Source organism: Pogona vitticeps, chromosome 7, assembly GCF_051106095.1.
Source record: "Pogona vitticeps strain Pit_001003342236 chromosome 7, PviZW2.1, whole genome shotgun sequence".
NCBI lineage: Eukaryota > Metazoa > Chordata > Lepidosauria > Squamata > Agamidae > Pogona > Pogona vitticeps.
This window is the reverse complement of record NC_135789.1, coordinates 14,389,914-14,409,502: the sequence shown is the minus strand read 5'-3', so window position 1 is coordinate 14,409,502 and position 19,589 is coordinate 14,389,914. Positions and strand designations below refer to the sequence as shown.

Here is a 19,589-nt window from a genome sequence, read left to right as displayed (position 1 = left end):
AAAACATGATTTCCTATTTATTGGTACAAGAAAACCAATCCAGTTATTTAAAAAAAACTAGAATGAAGTTTTCCCTCAAAGATTGCAGAAGAATTATAGAGATGAGGGTCCTCAGAGGCCATCTAGTCCAACCCACCGGGGCAGGAAACCCACAGCAAGAACCACCTCAAAAAGATGGTCGTCCACTGGCCTTTTAAAAACCTCCCACCCATGAGATCCCATTTGCATTCTGCCACACAGCAGCTGAACCCGGGCACACATATTTCGCACCCTGTAGGTTCCAGCCAAGCCACACAGAAGTAGAGTCTCTGTTTGTTTCTCTCTTTTTATTAAAGGAATACGTTCGCGGCTGTATGGTAGCTTCAGCTTCTTGCAAAGAGGCCAAGCCATAAAACAATCCCTTTGTTAGCTTCCTGAAATCATGCACATTTATTTATTTCCTTTGCCCGGTGCTTTTCTGGTGAGTAGGAACAAAACACAACATGACCAGAATGTAGACCTTTATTTGAGAAAGACTTTCTCAAAACCTTTATTAACAATATTTCATAAGGAAGGAAGGAAGGAAGGAAGGAAGGAAGGAAGGAAGGAAGGAAGGAAGGAGTTGATGATGGGTGGAAGGAAATAAGAAGCTGGTGATGGGTGGAAGGAAGGAAGAAGCTGGTGATGGGTGGAAGGAAGGAAGGAGCTAGTGATAAGTAGAAGGAACTGGTGATGGATGGAAGGAAGGAAAAATAAAGAAGAAGGAAGGAAAGACTGACAGACAGTCCAACAGACAGTCCTGTCCAACCGGGGACTTCTGGAAACCCCATTTCTAAATAAGAGACAGCAGTTTTTGTTGAGAAAGATGAACAAAATAAAAATGAATGAAAGAGCAAGGAAGGGTGCAAAAGACCTCTACATGCAACCAGTACTTCCAACATTCCCAGCGGTACAGCCAAAAGTCATGAAACCACCGCATTGTGTGAAAAGGGACGAGGCGCCCATACAGACGGTCGTTGATCCAATTCCCAGGATTTCCCAGTAAGGCTGGGGGAAAATGCTTCCCAGTTCTGTCTGAATCTTTGGAGAAGCCCAGCCGAGTCTTTCCAAAGGCAAAGGCGGGGTGTAAGGCAGTCAATTCCTACCTGACTCCCATTTCTCCAGAGCAATGAGAACTAGAGCCTTGGTTTGTCTTTAGGAGGAAGGGCCCTAACTCAGTGCGTGAGCCAGGCAGGAAGTCCAAAAGGGGATCTTTGACATCCCTAGGTAGAACGGGAGAGACCTCCCACCCCAAAGGTGGAGTCAGAATCCGGAAAAGTTGCAGGATCTGGGTCTGAGTGGAGAAGCTGAAGATGCAAACAACAACCACCTGCCTCCAAAGCATGAGCTCACTCAATGGGCGAAAGAGAGAACTGGAGCTGGACACCAGCTTTTGGAACAGGGTTGGGCCAAACCCAGATGGTGTGGGGCCCCTTTCAGCCACAGCTTTGCAGCCCGATCTGGGGAAGGAGGGTCTCCGGAGGTCCGCCACATGTTGCCATGGGTCTTGTTGCAGCTAAGCCAAGCGCATCCCCACCCCCGAGCCTGTCGGGGCATCATTGCTGATTTCCGGGGGGAGCCCCCGGCTCCCTACACGTTGGTTTCTCGGAGGACGTGGAAGCAGCTTTGGTCAAAAGCAGGGCAGATGCAGACGGATTCCTTTGAGCTTCTGATGGAGGAGGCCCCTGCCAGCCCTTCCTTTCCCATCAGGATCTTCTCCTCCGCCGGAAACTCAGCTGAACTCAAAGAAACGGGGAGAAAAGCCTCCTTTTGCAGGTCTGGAGAGTTTCCAGGATTCTGCACAGAGCACAGGAAAGGACAGGGTGTGAGCAGAGCAATACACCCCCCTGGCCACCACCACTTCCTCCTAGGCAGGCCTGGGGGTGCTGGCATTTTTCCCCTTTTCCCACCCACCCCAGAGACTCAGCAGCCCCCCAAGAGCTTCTCCACAGCTGGAGTCTGGCCCTCCGATTGAAAAACATCCCCCGACGTTGTGAAGAAGGGAAGCAGTGGATCCTGGGTTTCCCACATGTTGGGGATCATGGAGCTTGTAGTCCATGGTGCTAGGAGGGAACCGGGTTGGGTGGAGAGTAATTCAGAAGACTATTCCCCACTCAAAGGGCTCAGGTTTTCAAGAACACCATACCATGCTGGTCGGACAGCGTAAGCCCTCCTGGTTTTCGTGCCCAGCCCGCTTGCCCCCCTCAACTTTGTACCTTGGGGAATGGCTTCAAGACCTCCTCAGGGGATACCGAGGAAGTCTGCTTCATGATGTCCCACCACAGCACACCGGGATGCTTCATGCTCCTTTTAGAAGGCCCTGAAATTAGAACCAACAACAACACAGAATATTGAGGGAGCTAGTCCACATTGAGGACGCATGGCCTTTGGTCATGGAGAGACCCTCCAGAAGCAAGACAGAGAAAAGCCCCACCTTTTAAATTCTTGCCGTCACCCACTTTCCATCCTGAACATGGAAGGGTGGGCACCTTTTGAGGAAATTCTTCAGAAATACGCCCTTAAACACACACACACACCCAGTACTAGCGCATTGGGTCTCTAAAAGCTGTTCCCAGCAACCCTCCTCCCTGTTCATGCTTGGCAGATCTTGGCCAAAAAAAACAAACCAGGAGGAAGTTCTTGTTCATCAAAGCAGAGAAAAAGATGGCAATCCTTATATGGAGCAGGACAAACGTGCCTGAATATTCAGGGGTGAAAAAAAAACTAGATTTGTGAAGAGCAAAAAACAAACTCAAGACCTTGGCAAAGAGGGAGGATCTTTGATCTTTAGAGTCTCCCACGTTGATTTGGGGGGGGGGAATTAAAACAAAATAAATTAATCAACAAATGTTCATTTCTTCTTTCCCCCAATTGGCCATGTTTTGGTAATTTTTAAAAAACTGAAATTGGAATCGCCTCTGGGTGTTATCTCTCTTAAGAAACAAGTAAGTTCAATTGAATCAGATTTATTTCATTAAATGGATTCACAGGAGCTCTCCAAAGTACTGAATTGGCACACTGGGCAGGCGGGGGGGGGGGATCAGGACCCGGGAGAGCTCTGTTTCAAAAGCCCTGAAATTCATTAATTTCAGTAAAAGGGAAAAAACAAAACCAAGCAAAAACTCTACAAATTTATTTCTGTGTGAGGTTGCAGGAATTCGAACCCAGTTCTTCTTTTACTTTTTGGCCCTCTCTTGCTAAATCTGAACTCAAACCCAGCGTCTTCCACTTTCAATGAATCAAACTAGATGTTAGGAAGAATGGGCATTCTTTCCAATGAACCTGTTTTGACTCCTGTAACATGACTTTCTTAAAGCGGCATCCATTTAACTTGCAACTCAAACCCACGTTTTCTTTCCAGAGACCAACCACAAGAAGAGAACACAAGGGAGGTCAAGACACAGAGGGAAGGAAGGACAGCCGCATGCTACGACAAACAGATGTGATTTGGGGAGGAAGAAGAGCACCTCTTGGAAACACGGAATAAACATGCCGTCGGATTCGATCCTGAGACATTGAGGCCACAAATATTTCCGAGAGCTTAGGACGAGCCCTGTTCGTCGACTTTAAAAGAGCAAAATGGCAGAGGTGAAAGAGTTTGGTGCTGGCTCTTACCTTTCAGGCAGCCTACCACAGCCCCAACAATGATGGTGGTGATGGTTCCCAAGGCACCGTAGTAGAGGTAAGACATGGCATAGAAGTTGTCCAGAATGCCCAGCCTGCCAAGAAAAGGATCTCATCAGACGTGATCTTTAACGAAGGAATCCAAATTATGACTGGAGATTTTTTTTAAATCAAACATAAGGCAGAATGGTGTGGCAGAGGATGGGGTCCCATCCAAAGGGCTCTTCACCCCAAGAGGCTTTTAAGCAGAGTCTGGGTGCCTGTCTGCCTTAAGTGGATTTGCGGTTAGTCTAGATGACCTTCAGGAACACCATCAGACTCTAAAGTAAGCACCATCATTCTTTCTTCTCCACCTCACCTCTCTATGGATTCTGAGACGTCCATGGGGGGAAGCAGTCCAAAAACGATGGTCCCATTTACTCCTTCAGAGGCATTATAGAGCGGGCAAAAGTCTCCATAGGAGGGAAGCACCCCCATCGTGGCCTCGCTAGGGGGGTAGATCGTTCCCCCCACTGCGACCCAGAAGGAGAGGGCAAAGCCGGCACCAAGACCGACGAAGACCCCCTGAGAACCAAGAAAGAAAAAAGAAAAAAAGAAGACCGAGGTTTAGATCAGAAAAGGTGAGGAGCAGCTGCCCGAGGCTCTCCGGGCTTCTTGAAAGACACGGATCAGGTCCAGCCATGACTCTTACACCACGCTGACTTACCGCAGTGTTGCACACCGGAACAAACATGCCCAAAACGAACGCTCCCAGAAGTGGGCCACTAATCACCCCCATCACGGTGAAGGAACCCTGGATCGAGGAGGGGGAAAAAAGACCCACAAGATGAGCATTTATAAAAATCCAGAATTGCTAAGGACATTGCTGGCTGTAACATCCCAGAAGCAGGGGCTAAAAAAGGGGTTTCTGGACTATTTTGACCGGTGTCTTAAAAGGATGAAGGCCGTGCAGAAGATCCTGGCCCGACCCTTTCGGCTTTTTTCAATCCTGACGAGGTTTATTTCCCCCCCCCCAGGTGAGCCTGCTTCAAATGACCGCCCCAAGTTGGACATGCTTCAGGGCCGCTACAATCGGAGACCTTGAATTTCTGATTAGGAAGGACAATGGGAGAAAGGTGAATGGCAGGACAGAACAGGCTTTCTGATAACGCAATCGGTTGCCGCGGTGTGTGCCTCCACCCACAGGTAATCTAAGGGCTTCCAGGCTGGACTGCTACAGGGCGTTGCATACAGGGCGGCCCTTGGAGACCACTGGGAAGCTGTGCATGTGTATCTGAAGAACCAGCTGCAATAGGAGCACTCTACCTGAAGGACGCCACCACCAAGCAATGTCGACAGAGCCGCTACTGTGATGCAGGACGTCCCGTAGATCAATGCTAGAGACACAAAACAGATGAGGGGGCCTCCCTCAGCCTCATGGCTCCAGAGGAGAAAGCCAAAGCCCCCCCAGGGGGTCCAGCCATGACCCCGGCCGCCCCCATGGCTCTCCACTTACACAGCCCCTTGGAGATCAGAATGAGCTTCCGGGGCGAGAGGTTTGGGAGATTCGGCTTTATCAGGTCCTCCACAGTGACGGCCGCCATGGCGTTGATGCTTGTTGAAGCCGTGCTGAAAGGAACCGACAGGCATGATTTTTGGGGGGGCAGCGGGAGAAGAGAGCTTGCACCCAAAAGATCCCCCCAGATTTCCTCCCTGGGATCCCCTGCTCTAAAACCCTGGAGAGCTGTCTTTGCCAGTGAGGCCCAGCGGGATTTGACTTCACTTCCTAGGCCCCTAAGGCCTGTCCTTTATTTTGAAGCATGAGGACCGGAAGCTTAGTTCACATTTAAGGGAAGAGCCGAACGTTAAAGCTAAAGTCTTTATTTTGCACGCCAAAAGGTGCCTGTTTCCGGCAGGCTCTCCAGGAAGGCCTTTTTAAAAAGACTCTGAAATCTCACCAAATCATGTATGACATTGGAGGGACCCTTTAACAGTTTTGCTCTAAACCATGAGGACTAGAAACAGGATTTGTGTTTATAGAGAAGGGTGCTTACGAACCTCAGCGTCCCGCTGTAGGCACAGGCTAGGAAAAGACCAGGCACCCCGGGGTATTTCTCGAAAATATCCAGAACCAAATAGGGCATGTACTGGAGAAAAGAGGAGGACGAGAGAACCCGTCGGTGACCAAAAAAATAAAAGCCATGACTCCATCCACACACTCTCTCCATGGGGGGACCGGAGGGATCTTGAGGACCGGAGCCTTTCCTTCACGGTGAAGAGAAAGGCAGCCACTTGTTTATCAGGGACTGAGGTTGCAAACAACTGCAGGGTTTCTGAGGTTGAAGCCTGCCATGGTGCCAACATTTCCCTTTCCTCCCCCCCCCATATCACATCCCCGTGGAGGCCACCATTTGTGGCCGGGCATGAGGCCATAGGGAGCCAATCAATGAGGAAAAGAGGTCTCCCCCTCAGCCACGGCCCACGATGAGCCTAATAGAACCTCCAGCCCGAGAGGCAGTCTACCTTTCCACCGACGGCTGCTTGAACGCAACCACCAAGGAGAAGAAATTGAGGCCACCTCTTAGTTTTAGATTATTTTCAGGCCGTCTAAAGTGTCCCCTTCTTTCTCTTTCTCTCTCTCTCTCTCCCCTCACCGTCTCCGAGCTTCTGAACCGCAGCACAAGAGGAAATACCTGGTCGGGCGCCGAGATGTATCCGGCCAAGAGAGGATCACAGTCCTTGTAGAGGGCAAACATCACAATGCCACAGCCCACCGCGCTGGAAACGATGACAAAGAGGCCAAGCTGGTTGACCAGAAGCGCCCTGGAGAGATGAAGCGGAAGAAATCGAGAGGAAGGAAAGAAAAACATGGCATGAGTGGAAGGAGCCAAACGGCCGGGAAGGAAAAGTGTCCCAAGAAGCCAAAACCCTCTCCCCTAAAACCAGGGTGAGATCGTCCGGCAGCTTGACCTTAGTGCCCGGGTTCCTTTTTAAAGTTTCAGGGCCTGAAAACGTCTGATTTAAAAGGGGTCATGAGGACTAGAAACTGTCTCTTTAGTTAAAAGACACGTTCAACCCCCCCCCTGCTTTGCATGTGATGCAAAGGGAGGCCGGGCGGTCTCCTTTTTCCAATCCTAGACTCCTTGCACAAACCGAAGACGCAGGGGGATGGCCCAGCCGGCTTCCAATCACCCCGTGACCCGGTCTGGCTGGCCACCTGGCATCGGGGCGGGGTAGCCACAAACACGCCGGAGGATAACGGCGGGGTTATCAGGTTCACCGAGAAATACGCCTTGAGTCTATAGGCTTAGAGGGAGGTAGCGCAGAACCCGTGGCCGGTGGCACGGAGGCATGCCACGGATTGGGTCACCCCCCTTTGCCTCCAGGTCCCCGGTTCTATTCCAGGAACCGCAGGGCACTTTAAGGACCGGGAGGAGCAACTGGGAGCCTTCCCGATGCTGAGGGACTTGGGGTCCCATCATCCTGAGACAGATCGGGGCAGCCCATGGAACTTCTGTGAACAAAGGAGCATTTCCAAATTATTGGCCACCATTTTTGGGGGTATGTGGGGCAGCTTTGGTTAAATCTAATTATTGCATGGAACAGAAGTGGCCAACGTCCAACCCGATTCTCTATGCGTCTCTCTCAGGAAAGACCCGGATCGTCCCCGGGGTCCCCCCCCACTCCCCACCGGCGTCCCTCCACCCAACTCACAGCTTGGCCTCTTTCTCCGTCTTGCAAGCCACGTAGCGTTGCACCTGCGCCTGGTTCACCCCGTACATGGAGAGCCACACAAGCGTCCCCCCAAAAATGAATGTCCAGAAGGTGTACCGGCTGCGGGGATCCGGGTTGAAGCTGGGCAGTGAGGAAAGAAAAGCAAGCGGGAAACATCCCAGTCAGGTTGGGAGACCAGGTTGTACCCTCTCAAGAGATGCAGGAAAGTTCGGACTAAAACCCAGACCGGATTTGCTGCTGCTGCCGCTCAACCAGGGTCTCACCCACCCATGTGGAAGCAAAGGAAGGAAGCAAAGCAAAAAAGAAAGAGAGAGAGAGAGAGAGAGAGAGAGAGAGAGAGAGAGAGAGAGAGACTTACTCGGCTATGTTGATCCTGGAGTTGTTGTAGGCGATGGCAAGGACTTGGCCAGGCCCTCCCACCATCAGCGTTCCCTGGATCAAGATGGCTATGAAGCCGGACAGCATGACAAATACCTGGAAGACGTCAGTCCAGATGACGGCCTTCATCCCGCCCTGAAAGACAGGGGAAGGCATAGAAAATACAAGGGTTCTTAGTGACAGATCCTCCATGGACAAGTGCAATCTACCACAAGAGTCCAGAAAATTCGGGGGTGGGGACAATGGGTCCCCCCCAAAGATTCAGGGGTACCCCTCCATGCAGATTTCCTGAGGACATCGCCAAAACAGTTAGAGAAGGACCCCAAAATTTCAGCGGCCTTAGTTATTGGGAAAAAAAGACTCCCAGGAGGTTTCCTACGGCCCGTCTCGGGGAATAGGGAAGATACTCACGATGGTGGTGTAAAATGTACAGATGAAGCCCGTGGAAAGAAGCGAGGCCCAAATGTCCAGCCCAGTCACTAGAGAGATAAAGCGGTACGTGAACTTTTAGAAGGTGGTGACCAAAACCCATCACCCAACGTATACCAGTTGTTTATTAATGATTCTTTATGAATCAGTAACGAAATCAAGAGGCAGTTTTCCTGGGTGATACTGGTGCCGGGCGGAAGCCTCTGTCTTTCGGCATGACCCCTTTTGGCTGTTGTTTCAAACTGGAAGTTTAAAGCCGACTCCAGCATATAAGCAAGCCAGAGCAGTGCATTAGGGCAGCAGGAACCAAATTTACCTTGATTGAGGATCAGTGCAGGGGCATAAATCACAATCCCGGTGTACAGCATCTGGGGAGGGAGGCGAGAAACAAACCTGTCTGAGACCTTTCTAAAATCTGCAGGTGCATCTCAGGAGACGAAGGGGCTCTCACCCACTCAGGACTGGTCATTCCTGGCGGAGAGGCCACGCCGAGACACATTCCAGGAGACTTACCGTGGCCAGGACATACTGGATGGTCCCACACAGGCGGACTTTCTTGGAGAACCTGAGCTCCAGGTACTACGGAGAGAAAATCGGGAGGGGGGTAAGGGAACTGAAATCCCAGCAGGAAGACGCTTTCCCCCGGAGCACCACGGAAAAGTTGCTCTTTGTGGGTCCTGATATTTTCTTTGGCTTCAAGGACATTCATTCACAATGATCATATTTTTCCATGTATAAGACTATACTTTTGTCTAAAATCTTTAGACTAAAAATTGAGGGTCACAGAAGTAAGCTGAGGTGAGAACAAAAACAAGCGGAGGGGAAAGCAGGGAACAAAGCGATCCTGCAGTGCTTCGATCCCTTTCCCCCTAAGCCCCACTTAGATTTCTTAATTTTGGATTAGAAAAGTGGGGGGCATCTTATACATGGGGATGTCTTATACATGGAAAAATACGGGTACTTTTGAATCACAAGGAAGGAAAGTGTGGATTCTTTGATACTCATCCCCGTTTGACCCACGGGGAAAAAAGGGGTCCGCACCACAGCCGAGCCAGAACTAAAAGCTCCCGGGACCTGCAATGCACCTCACTCTCCCTACGGAGAACACACTTCCAGCTGTTTCGCTGCTGGGTCCTCATTCCCGGCTGAAATTTGTAACCCCGGGCCAGCACGTGACCACCTCCTCTTTCAAAGCACCGACACCTTCCCAGGCGTCTATTTGTCCCATCAACCACACAAGCCCAAAACCCACCACGTGGGATGTCATCCTGTTTATCCAGGTCCACGGGGTGGCCTAGCTCAAGCTGTGGTTGCATCTAGTGAACTCTGAGTTGTGCGCACGTGTGTTTTAAAAAGGAGATTGTTCTTCCCCAAGCAAATAGCAAGGACTCAGCTGTTCCTGTGTGTCAGGGCCAGCTGTTTCTGGCCCTACTTCTTCGGAGAAAATATTCGCCCTGTTGTTTCCCAGCTGAAAGATGCATCGGTGGAAACCCAGTAAATGTGTTCTTTTTTTAAAGTCAGATGGTTCCGTTCAGGCGAAGCGCAACCTCGTATGCAGAGAAGTGGATCTCTGAACAAACACACAACTGCACAAGTGCACACCATGTTCCCCTGCCCCTTAATCCCACGGAGGCTGCTTGCACATTTGCGTGAAAGACGGCCCTCTCCGTTTGGGGCTCTTGAGAACCTCCCCAGCCATGATGAGGAGAGGCGGCTGAGCAAAACGCCCGGGAGCGCAGAGCAGTTTCTCCGTGGCTCGAGGCAAAAGTCATGGAGAAATGTGCATGCGTCCGCTTTTGGGGGGTTTCTCGTGGCGCTCTCAGCCTCAGGCAGCAAAAGGTATCGGGGAGCCAACCCTGGCATCCAATCCCTGGAGATACACAGAAATAGAAGTCAGTGTGTTTTTTGGGGGGGGTGCGCTGGGAGTCGCACCATGGTGCCCAAACGTTCAAGAACTGAGGAGGGAACTGGATGGAAAGGGAGATGATGCCGAGCATGGTGGCCACTTGGCACATGCTCTAGGATGGGGCGGCCCTCTAGAAGAGAGGGTTCAACTACAAATCCCAGCGTTCACCCAAAGTTTGCTAGGCTGGCCAAAGCCGTCTGGCTTCACCAAGATGCCAGACCCGGAGGGTGGCAAAGGGACAACCAGTTTCTCCAAACAACTTGGCGGGGGGGGGGGAAGAAGAGACAAAGAGTCTCCCTTTGATGTTTTTCCACTTTTCAGTCCCAAATAAATAGTGGAAACTCCTTCATAATGGAAAGAGCCCCAGGAGGGACCTCTGACTCTTTATTATCTTAGAAAACAAGTAGGCAAAAAGTCAGGGCTCTGCAATCTGAAGGATGTTTGTAGATCACAATGTGGAATGTCAACACATGCAGAAAATAAACTGTCCCCAAGCAACAGTGTGGCTTTTTAAACTAACCCCATCGTCCCTGGAGCCTGGCCGTGCCGGATCCAGGCTCATGGGGGCTTTGAGACCCAGCTTCCACATAAGGCCTCCATTTTCTCCACCTCTAAGGGTGTTGTATTTGAATAGGGGGACGCGGGATAGGCTGTGTGTCTGTCCAGGTGCTACCAAACTACATCCCCCATCATCCTCAGCCGGCATAGCTCTATCTGATTTTGATTCAGGGCTGTGAGGTATGGGATTCTGGTCAATTGTTAGGAGAAGGAACACCAGCTTTCTGATGCAATGGAGCTAAATTAAAAAAAATTAGCCACCATGAATCCTTTCAAAGAGAAAGGCAGGATAAAAATATTTTAAATAAATGAAAATAATTTTTAAAATACACCTTCTCATGGCAGAGCCTGTTGATTTCTAGAAATGTCTAGCCTTTTGCACCCATGGCGACACCGGATTTTGTTCCGAACCATCACAGACCCATTTTCTCATGCCTCTGAGCTAAGAGGGGAGCTCTCCGGGTCCCTGAAGACAGACCCGGCATTGTCTACACGGGGAAAAAATCTGAAATATGTAGCTTTTACTCCGTCACCTTTCAGGACCAACCATCCAGCATTTCCCGGATCGAAAGGGAGGAAGGCTTGGCCGTATCCTTCTTCTACTTACGCCCAAAGTGCATTTAGTATTTTTTTAAAAAAAATTAAAATTTTGCATCACCTGGTCAAACATTGGATTTAAGAGCCAGAAAAATGTTTGCTCCTTTAGCGAAAGATAAGACAAAAAGAGAGGTCTCTTTATCGGCCAGGTTTTTTTTTAAATTGACCATTCCAGATACTTTTTAGGCCAGTGCAGCACATATTAAATAGCCACCGTGGCACCATGGAACGGGTGGCTTAGCCTTCATATGCAGACAGACGAGCAGGGAAACCCATCATCCTCAATTCCTCCTCGAAATTCTCACACACACCCCTGTGGTGGATCATCAGTGATCTGAACCTAGAAAGCTCCTTTGGAGGATAATGGGCTTTTTAGTCCAGGGGAAATGGCTTTGCCTAGCTCTGGAATTGTCGCCCCGCGTTTCTGGACTCTGATCAAACAGGCTGCTTAATTTTTGCAAAATCCCAAGGGTTTGGGAGGGCTCTTAGACACCCCTTCTCGATCGTCAAATCCCTCCAATTTATTGCTGCCCTAATACACGGTTTTCCGAGGTTTCGAGATGCGTCCAGAGCGGCTTCCCTGTGCTAACCCCCCAGAGAGTTTCTAGGGCTTAGTGGGAATTTGAAACCCGATCTCCTCAGTCCTGGAACAACACCTGAACCGCTACGCCAAACCTACAAGCAAATGCAAGCATTATAAGAATCCCAAGAGTCTGCAGTCTATAAATCGGAGGCCTCTTCATTTTAGATTCACCTTGAGGTCATGCCTGCCTCCCCCCGCCCCCCAAAAAAATCTTATCCATCTCATAATTTTACAACTCTGGAGAGTCCAGGGGGGTTCACGCCAATCCAAAGGGACAGGAACATCACTTCACATTTAGAAAAAAAATAAAATAACATAAAATACACAATCCTTTGATTTAAAAAAAAAGGGGGGGTTAACTAAAATTTGCTAAAATTGCACCCAGTATCCGATCAATTTCCTTTTAAAAGGAGTTGATAATAAAAAGGATGTCATGGACACACAAACTCACACCCATTAAAAAACAACAACAACAACAACAACATAACCCTGTGTCCTCTCGGCAGGCTCCTTACCTCGTACGTGCTGGTGAGTCCCAGCCGGTAGAAGACAGGGAGGAAGAGATAGGCTGTCAGGAGGGTGTTCACGAGCTGCCCCAAGCACATCCAGAGGAATTTCAAGCCGTAGCGATACGCTTCAGCCGGGACGCCCAACACTTGGATGGCGGACATGAAGCTGGCGGAAAGGGAGAGCCCCACCGGGATGGCCGACATCTGGCGCCCGCCCGTGAAGAAGTCCTCGGAGGTCTTCTGGCCACCTTTGGCCAAGGCATAGAAGAGGCCGATGCTGGTGGAGATAAGGAGCATCAGGCCAAAAACGCCGTAATCCCACAAGCTGAAAGTGAGCATCTCTGATTTATAGGACTCGAGGCCCACCGTTTGGGACATGTTGCTTTCCAGCGGATTCGGATCACACACCTTTTAGCCGAAGGAAGAGGCTGGAGAGAGAGAGAGAGCAAAGCCAGGGTCTCAAAACCCAACAGAAAAAAACTCAATGGAGAAAATGCTGAAATCAACAATGGAGAGACGCACAATTTAAACCCGGCTCTTTTATGCCCACTGTTATCGGCGGCAGGAGGAAAACAGAGGGGCTGCCCCCCTTCCCAGGGCTGAAAGCAAATTACCCCACCAATCGCCAGATTGAAATGTCTATTTTCAATCCAAGAATTTGTGCCTAGAGGTGTCCGGATGGGAAGCAATGCTCCCGCAGGGGGAAGAAAAGAAACGACACCCGAAAGAAGATCCAGAGAGTTCGGGAGATACAGAGGGCACGATTACAATGTCAATACAAGTCCCAAGTCCCCTGTTTGGAATGTGGACGGCCAACCCAGGGAGAGACGGACGAAGGGCCAAAAAAGAAAAAAAAATCAAAACAAGCAAGAGGTGCTAATTAAAAAGAAAGAAAGGAAATAGCAAGGTAATTCCAGAAATATTGTAAAGTCCATCAAGTCATTTTTTTTATAGACAGAGATTAGATAAGATTTCCCAGTAACTGCCCTAACATAGTTTATGGTCTCATCTGTTTGGGTTTTTAACAAGGAAGGGACTGATGATGAATGAAAGAAAGAAGGAAGGAGCTGAAGAAAGGAAAGAAAGAGAGAAAGAGAAAAAGAGAGAAAGAGAGAAAGAAAGGAAGGGAGAAAGAAAGAAATGAAAAATTATTCTCTTTCAAAAAAAAAGGGAAATAAATGAAAAAAAATCACAGGTGAGTGGCTGGGAAAAACGAAGAAGGAGCCGGCAGGAAAAGCGGAAACGAGATTCACCTTTCTCCACCCCCAACTCCAAAAAAACCACAAAAAAGTTGACCCCAAGTTTCCTCCGGTGGCTGGAATGCAGCTGGAGAGCGAGCGAGAGAGAGCCGGTGGCCGAGTGTGCCAAAGGCCAGCAACGGGGAGGACTCGGCGTCGCCTGGACTGGGAGGCAGACGGATGCCCAGGAAAGGATGCCCAGGAAAAACCAGTCTGCCAGCCAGTCACTCCTCTGGTTCTTAAGGAGCTTGCCCCTGCTCGCTGGGGTGGGTGATAAGAAGGGAGGCGTCTGGACTCTTCCCCACACCCCTTTGCAAGGGGGGGGGAGAGGCTGGTCTCCTAGAGGGCAAAGGAGCCTGCGGTCTCTTCTCGCTCCCAATCCTGCTTCTTCTGGGTGGTTTGCCAAGCGCCGACCTGGCACGGCAAGGATGAGGAAGCAAGGGGGAAGGCATTGGGATTCCCTGCAGGAGGAAACAGCTTCATCTTTATTTTTTATTTTTTTTTGCACCCAGTAGAAAGAGAGAAAAAGAAACACAGGGGGGTGGGATGGGGAGGAAGAGAGATAAATTTCCTGGTTACACAACTGGGGGGATTTCCGGGAAGGGGGGGTAGAGAAGAGCAACAGCCCCTAAGGAAGGCCCCAAAGAGAGCTAGGCACTGTGGACCGTCTTCTGCAGACCTCTTCCACGTGGCATCCCCATGGATGGGTGGGTGGGGAGAAAGGCAGTCTGGCTGGGTTGGGAAGTGAGGGGCCGCCGGAGCCTGAAATGGCAGGCTGGTTTCCCAAAAAAGCCACCTTTTGAGACACACGGGTTCCACCTGGCACCGGCGTCCGTGGCCAGCCACGGATCTGCCGATGCTCAACCAAAAGTGTTTTCTCCAAGGGCCACTAAGCTTTTTTTTCTTCCCAGGGGGAGGGACCCGGTGTTCCCTTCGGCTTCCCGTGACCCAATCAGGAGCAACTCCCAACCCGAGGCTCTCCAGGGAAAGGGGGCTCCCTCCCACACCATTGTCCACACCAATACGGGGATGATGGTGTTTGTTGGCGTCCAAGTTGGGCCAGGCCGGAGAATGGAATATGTTGCTCTCCACTTTCTTTCCTTCTTTCTCTCTCTGTCTCGCACCGTTCGGAAGCTGACCTTGTGCCTTTTGCCTTTCCGACCAAGACGGCCAAGCTCTCTCAGGGACGAAGCGTCGACGTGCCGGGTTCTAATCTCACCGTCTCTGTTTGCAGATCTCAAGGAGAAGGAAGAAGCTGAGGGAGCAGCTTTTCTTGGCTGGCCCACTGGATACGGGGCTGGCGTCTTGGTTTAGGGGCTCCCCTGCATTTTGTACATCCACACACTTCTGGTATTTATGTGCCCGCTGGAGAAAGGTGTCTCCTCGCCCAGCTTTTTCCCAAGGGAAGTGTGTCATCCTGGGCTCACGCTAAACTTCAGAAATTCCCCAGTTGCTACACAAACAGGCCTCAGATTTCTCCAACCCACAAAAACCCCTTCCTTCGCCTGACAGGCCAGGAGGCAGCAGCTTAAAGCTATTGTGTTTGTCCTGGGGGTGGGACCTACAGAGAAGCAACAAGGAAGACCGGAGGGCCGGGGAAACTCCAGGGAAGCATGAGGACTAGCTGCTTAACTCCCATGCAAAAATGCCTGGCTTCTTCTTCCTTTTTTTGGAGCAGAACAGGCAGCTCTCTGGCCCCATGCGTGCCAGCTCTCTGGGATGTCATGCATGGGTCTGGCGGCTTGTCCTTTCCTCTCGTCATTCATCACAAGCTCCATCCTTTTTTCCCAGGCAGATGTCACTAGTCCTCAAAGAAAGCAAACAGTGCTGAATCACACTCCAAGGGTCACTGATCCTCTCTTTGTGATTTCTTCAGAAGACCAAAGAGGTGCTGCTGTGCAAAAGGGGCGGGGGGGGCGGGAAACGTAAAGACTTCCTTCTTCACGGCTGAAATTCCCCCAGGTCTGAATCACCGCCCCACCCACCGAGTAAACGCTCCTCTCTCAGCCCCGCTGGTGTCACTTTTGCACACAGTTCCGGGCAGGTACAAGGGGCCAAAATCAATAAAAACTCGTTCAAGTGGGTGGGCCAGGGTGGGGGGGGGGGTTCTCTCGCTAGCGTGGTGTCTGCATTTGGCACCAATGTCTTTCTTTGATCATGTTTCAAAAAAAACAAACAACACCCAAAATTGAATAAATGCTCATCCCATAGTGTCAAATCTGAAATAAGAGGAGGGCGGAAAACATGTTGAATCCTTTGCGGTATCCACGTTCACCCTCCCCACTTTGAAAAGTGCAAACACAGTTGGGAAGCTGATTGGGAGCCAATTCCTGGTAGAACAAACAGATGTCTTTTGCCTCTTAAGGCAGTGTTGCTTCTAAATGCAAAGCTCAGTGGCTCACCTCATTCGACCTTCTGGCTCTACTGCTTGCGTCTCAAGACGGTTTGGTGTTTACATTTTTAGTGAGTTCCGTGAACACTTGAAGACGAATGAGTTTTACAAGGCTGATGTTTCTGCGGGCTGTCACTCACGATGTCCGAAACAGGGACTCCCAGCCGCCTGAGGGTCCCTGAAAGCTCATCTCAAAAAAAAGCCTGGGCAGTTTTGAGGCTGACACAAGACCCTTGGTCTGTTGTGAATCAACATAGGAACATGGCTGACTCTGTGGTCATGTACAATCCCCGCCTCATATTAACAATGTTGGTTTCGATCCCCCCGAATGGCGTGAGGACCTTTCGTGATGAAGCATGGCGGGTGAACCCTTGCAGGCTGATCCTCTCGGAGGGCTTCCCACGCAGATGCTTGGAACCCGGGATGCTGAAGGGGAGATGGGCTACCATTCCCATTCCCACCCCCCAGGCAAGGAAAGGCGGCCCATGCACACCCCGTGGCTTGTGTTCACTCAAGGCCAGGGAAGCCACGGAGGGAAGCCACTCAGCCACAGAAGAGAGCCCACGATCGAATGTAACCAAAGTTCGGGTTTTGAATACGTGACCTACTTCTCCAGGTTCGAGGCGGCCTCCACCCTCCGCACATGGATGGCTCTGACCTACTTTTCGGGTTGCCACAAGCGTGACCCGCTAAGCAACGCTTGCCAAGGCACATCTGCCTTCTGGCACAAATCAGGCAACTCGAGTGAGCGAGCCAGGTTCCAAAGGGAAATAAGTAGCCTGGCTCTGCTCTGGGTTTAGGTTGGTTCAAGGGGCTTTCAGGCTCACACCTTCCTGGTGATATTCTTTTGGGTGTCCTTGGAGATGCCCCAACTCTCTGGGTGGCCCGACCTACTTTCCCCAGCTTGTTGCAAGGACATGCCAGGGTGCAGAGTGACACCCGCCGTTCGCCCCCACATAAATCATTTTCCCAAGACCGTGGGATAGTTGCAGCCCATGAAAAAAATGTATTGGTTTATGGCCGGAAAGCAGGAAATCGGGGTGTAGCATCCAGGCATGTCAAAACATACCTGCAAACCAAGGTTGAGGGTAATTACCTTTGTTTGCTTGGTTTCTTCGGTTTCCTCCAGAGGTGACTCCATCGTGGCTCTCGTGTTGGTTGAGACTCAGTCCTTCTGCCCTGCATGTTCTCCTGCGCGGCTCCTCCTTTTAAAAAAAGTATTTGCATTTCCAATTTCTCCAAAAGGGTTGGAACGCCCTTGCCAGTCTCTCAAAGAGTCATTTGTCCCTTTGACCAGGGAGGTCCGGAGAGAAGACAAAAAGAAAACACCCGTTAAAAGATTGGGACTTGTGGGGGAAAAAAAAGCTTGAAAAACTGCCCTGCAGTGGAAAACCCTTTGGGGAGTTGGTGACGATACCAGCCCAAGCCAATAGGCCCTGTGCTGAGCCAGCCTCTGCTAGGGACATGGCAAATTACGACTTACGTCCCAGGAGAAAATTGTTCCCCCTGATGTTTTGGGGTGAAGCACTCCCCCCCCCATTTCATTCACCACTGTCCCATGATCACAGCTTCACCTTAATTACAGCCAAGGCTTTGAGAATAAATGCCCCAGGCCGTCCACTCCGCTGGCCACGCTCCCACCTCCCCTGGGGTGCTCAGCACTGCCATCATGATTTCTCCAACCCCCCCCCCAAAGGAGTGTTCGGGTTGCACCATATCCAATCACTGTGACATTTATGCAAATCCCGGCCTCCCTCTTGATTCCCGGCACAATGACGTCTCCTGTCAATTCTTGCAGATGGTTTTTCTTCCAAGCCATTGCAACACTTATTTCTTTCCACAAAAGAGATGTTCCCTCGGTGGCGAGACTGACAGAAAAGGGATTCTCTCGCATCTCCTTCCTGCCGCGACGGGACCCGACAAGTGCCGACAGAGCGGGGAGGCGAGCGGGTTCTCCCACGATTGCGAATTTTGTAATTCCAGGGCCCTTGACTAGCTTTCCTGATCAGAACCACCTGGTCCTATATCAAATTTTTTTGCCTTTATTTTTTGGGGGGTGGGTGGGTGGGAGGGTGGGGTGCCAAGCAACATTGCCCGCTTTGTGGCTAACTTTCTATCAGCAGCCGAGAAGAAATGGATAAAGCCGGAGCACCTTCCAAGAAATCAGTGCGGCTGCAAACTAAGCCCAGCGATTTGTATTTAATCTGGATCTGCCGAGCGTCATAATCTCGGTTTCCCTTTATTTCATGCCTTCCCTTTCGTTTTTTATTTTATTTTATTTTATCAAGCGGTCCTGGGAACACGGCTCTCCTTTCCTCAATATTTATCTAGGAGATTTTGAGAGAGAGAGAGAGAGAGAGAGAGAGAGAGAGAGAGAGAGAAGGGACTTCCCCCCTCCCTTCACTGGGAAAAAAATTCCCACTGCCACCTTCCTCCATGCTGGTTCCGTGTTCGATTCATGCCTGCAGGTCCCTCCCCCCCCCCCCGCAACAGGGCAAAGGATTCAATCCACTTTTTCTCACCGTATCTCCAGCCGGGCACCTCCCAAAAATAAATATTAGGATGACGGAGGACGGCTGTCACTCTTCCGCCTCCCCTTCTGTCCCCGAAAGAGCCCACTACTAAATGAAGCAGCTTTGTGAGGAGAGAGATTTCCTGATGGGAGACACCCAGAGCTCGCGGGGGGGGGGAGGTGGGGAGTGCAAGACACACACAAGTTTGGTCGACACATCAAGACGATCAAACCCCTGTGGATCGTGGCAGAATAATACCTCCCCGAAGCCAGTCACCGACAGAAATCCACATTTTCCACTCCCTATTCTGGGTCATACAGCGAGACGGAGGGCGAATGGAGGGTGACTGGATTCCACGGGCTTTGAGAGGGGCTTTGAGAGGGGACGAGAAGGAGAAACCACACAGTCAAAAAGGGAGAGGGGGAATCATCCTGACCAGGTGGGACAACATCAGGATCTGTGTTTTTAAAAATGCCCCGTAGACGCAGACACTCTTTGCTTGTCACCCAAGTCTGAGCTATACTGGAGGAAATGTCTGCTCCACACAGCCCTTGCCAAGTGCCTCCGCCATGGCACGCCATTGCAGGAGCAGAGGCACGCAGAGAGGTGGCAACCCTTCCTCAAGGTGGGCATCCTAGCCTTTATGCTTGGTACCCAGACAGAGAGGCTTGCCATACAGGAGTAAGTGGGTTTGAGTACTGAGACCTGGGGGGGGGGGGGGAGAGAGAGAAATAAATGATATTTTTACTCTATTTATGCAGGCCCACGTACTCAGCAGAATCTATTCCTCCAGTTCCCAAAGCAAAGTTCTGAAGAGGTATTATTGTCACCTTAGAATCCCAGAATCTCCCAGGAATTAAGAGCAAAAAAAGCCATTTTTTCTGGAGTTTGGGATAAACAGATGCAAGAAAGAGAGAGAGAGAGAGAGAGAGAGAGAGAGAGAGAGAGAGACGACCCACCCTCCCTTAGCTAATGTGGGGAGGAAAGAGGGCTTCACCAAAGGGGCTTCTCCACTTTGGAAGAAGTTTAGATTCTGCCTCCCCCCAAGGCAGAAACCACCACCACTACCCCTCGGTCTCTTTTCAGGATCCAGCCCTCTGAGCATCACGGGGTCCCTCCTTCAACCCCCA

General features: G+C 50.6%; 1 protein-coding gene across 2 annotated transcripts; it reads right to left on the bottom strand.

The window, feature by feature from the left end:
- Positions 1–311: 311 nt before the first annotated feature.
- SLC5A5 (solute carrier family 5 member 5) lies at positions 312–17,984 on the bottom strand. 2 transcript variants are annotated; one of them, XM_072977988.2, is made up of 16 exons: positions 17,043–17,984; positions 12,323–12,744; positions 8,677–8,742; positions 8,480–8,531; positions 8,146–8,213; positions 7,715–7,869; positions 7,336–7,476; positions 6,315–6,444; positions 5,680–5,768; positions 5,138–5,250; positions 4,948–5,018; positions 4,349–4,435; positions 4,001–4,206; positions 3,634–3,737; positions 2,235–2,338; positions 312–1,815 (listed from the first exon to the last, which is right to left on the bottom strand). In XM_072977988.2, the coding sequence occupies exons 2-16, from the start codon at positions 12,692–12,694 to the stop codon at positions 1,609–1,611; spliced, it is 1,965 nt and encodes a 654-aa protein (XP_072834089.2). In that variant the 5' UTR covers positions 12,695–12,744; positions 17,043–17,984; the 3' UTR covers positions 312–1,608. The 2 variants fall into 2 exon arrangements, with proteins under 2 accessions (XP_072834089.2, XP_020636573.3); XM_020780914.3 differs by lacking the exon at positions 17,043–17,984 and adding an exon at positions 13,570–13,809.
- Positions 17,985–19,589: the final 1,605 nt, after the last annotated feature.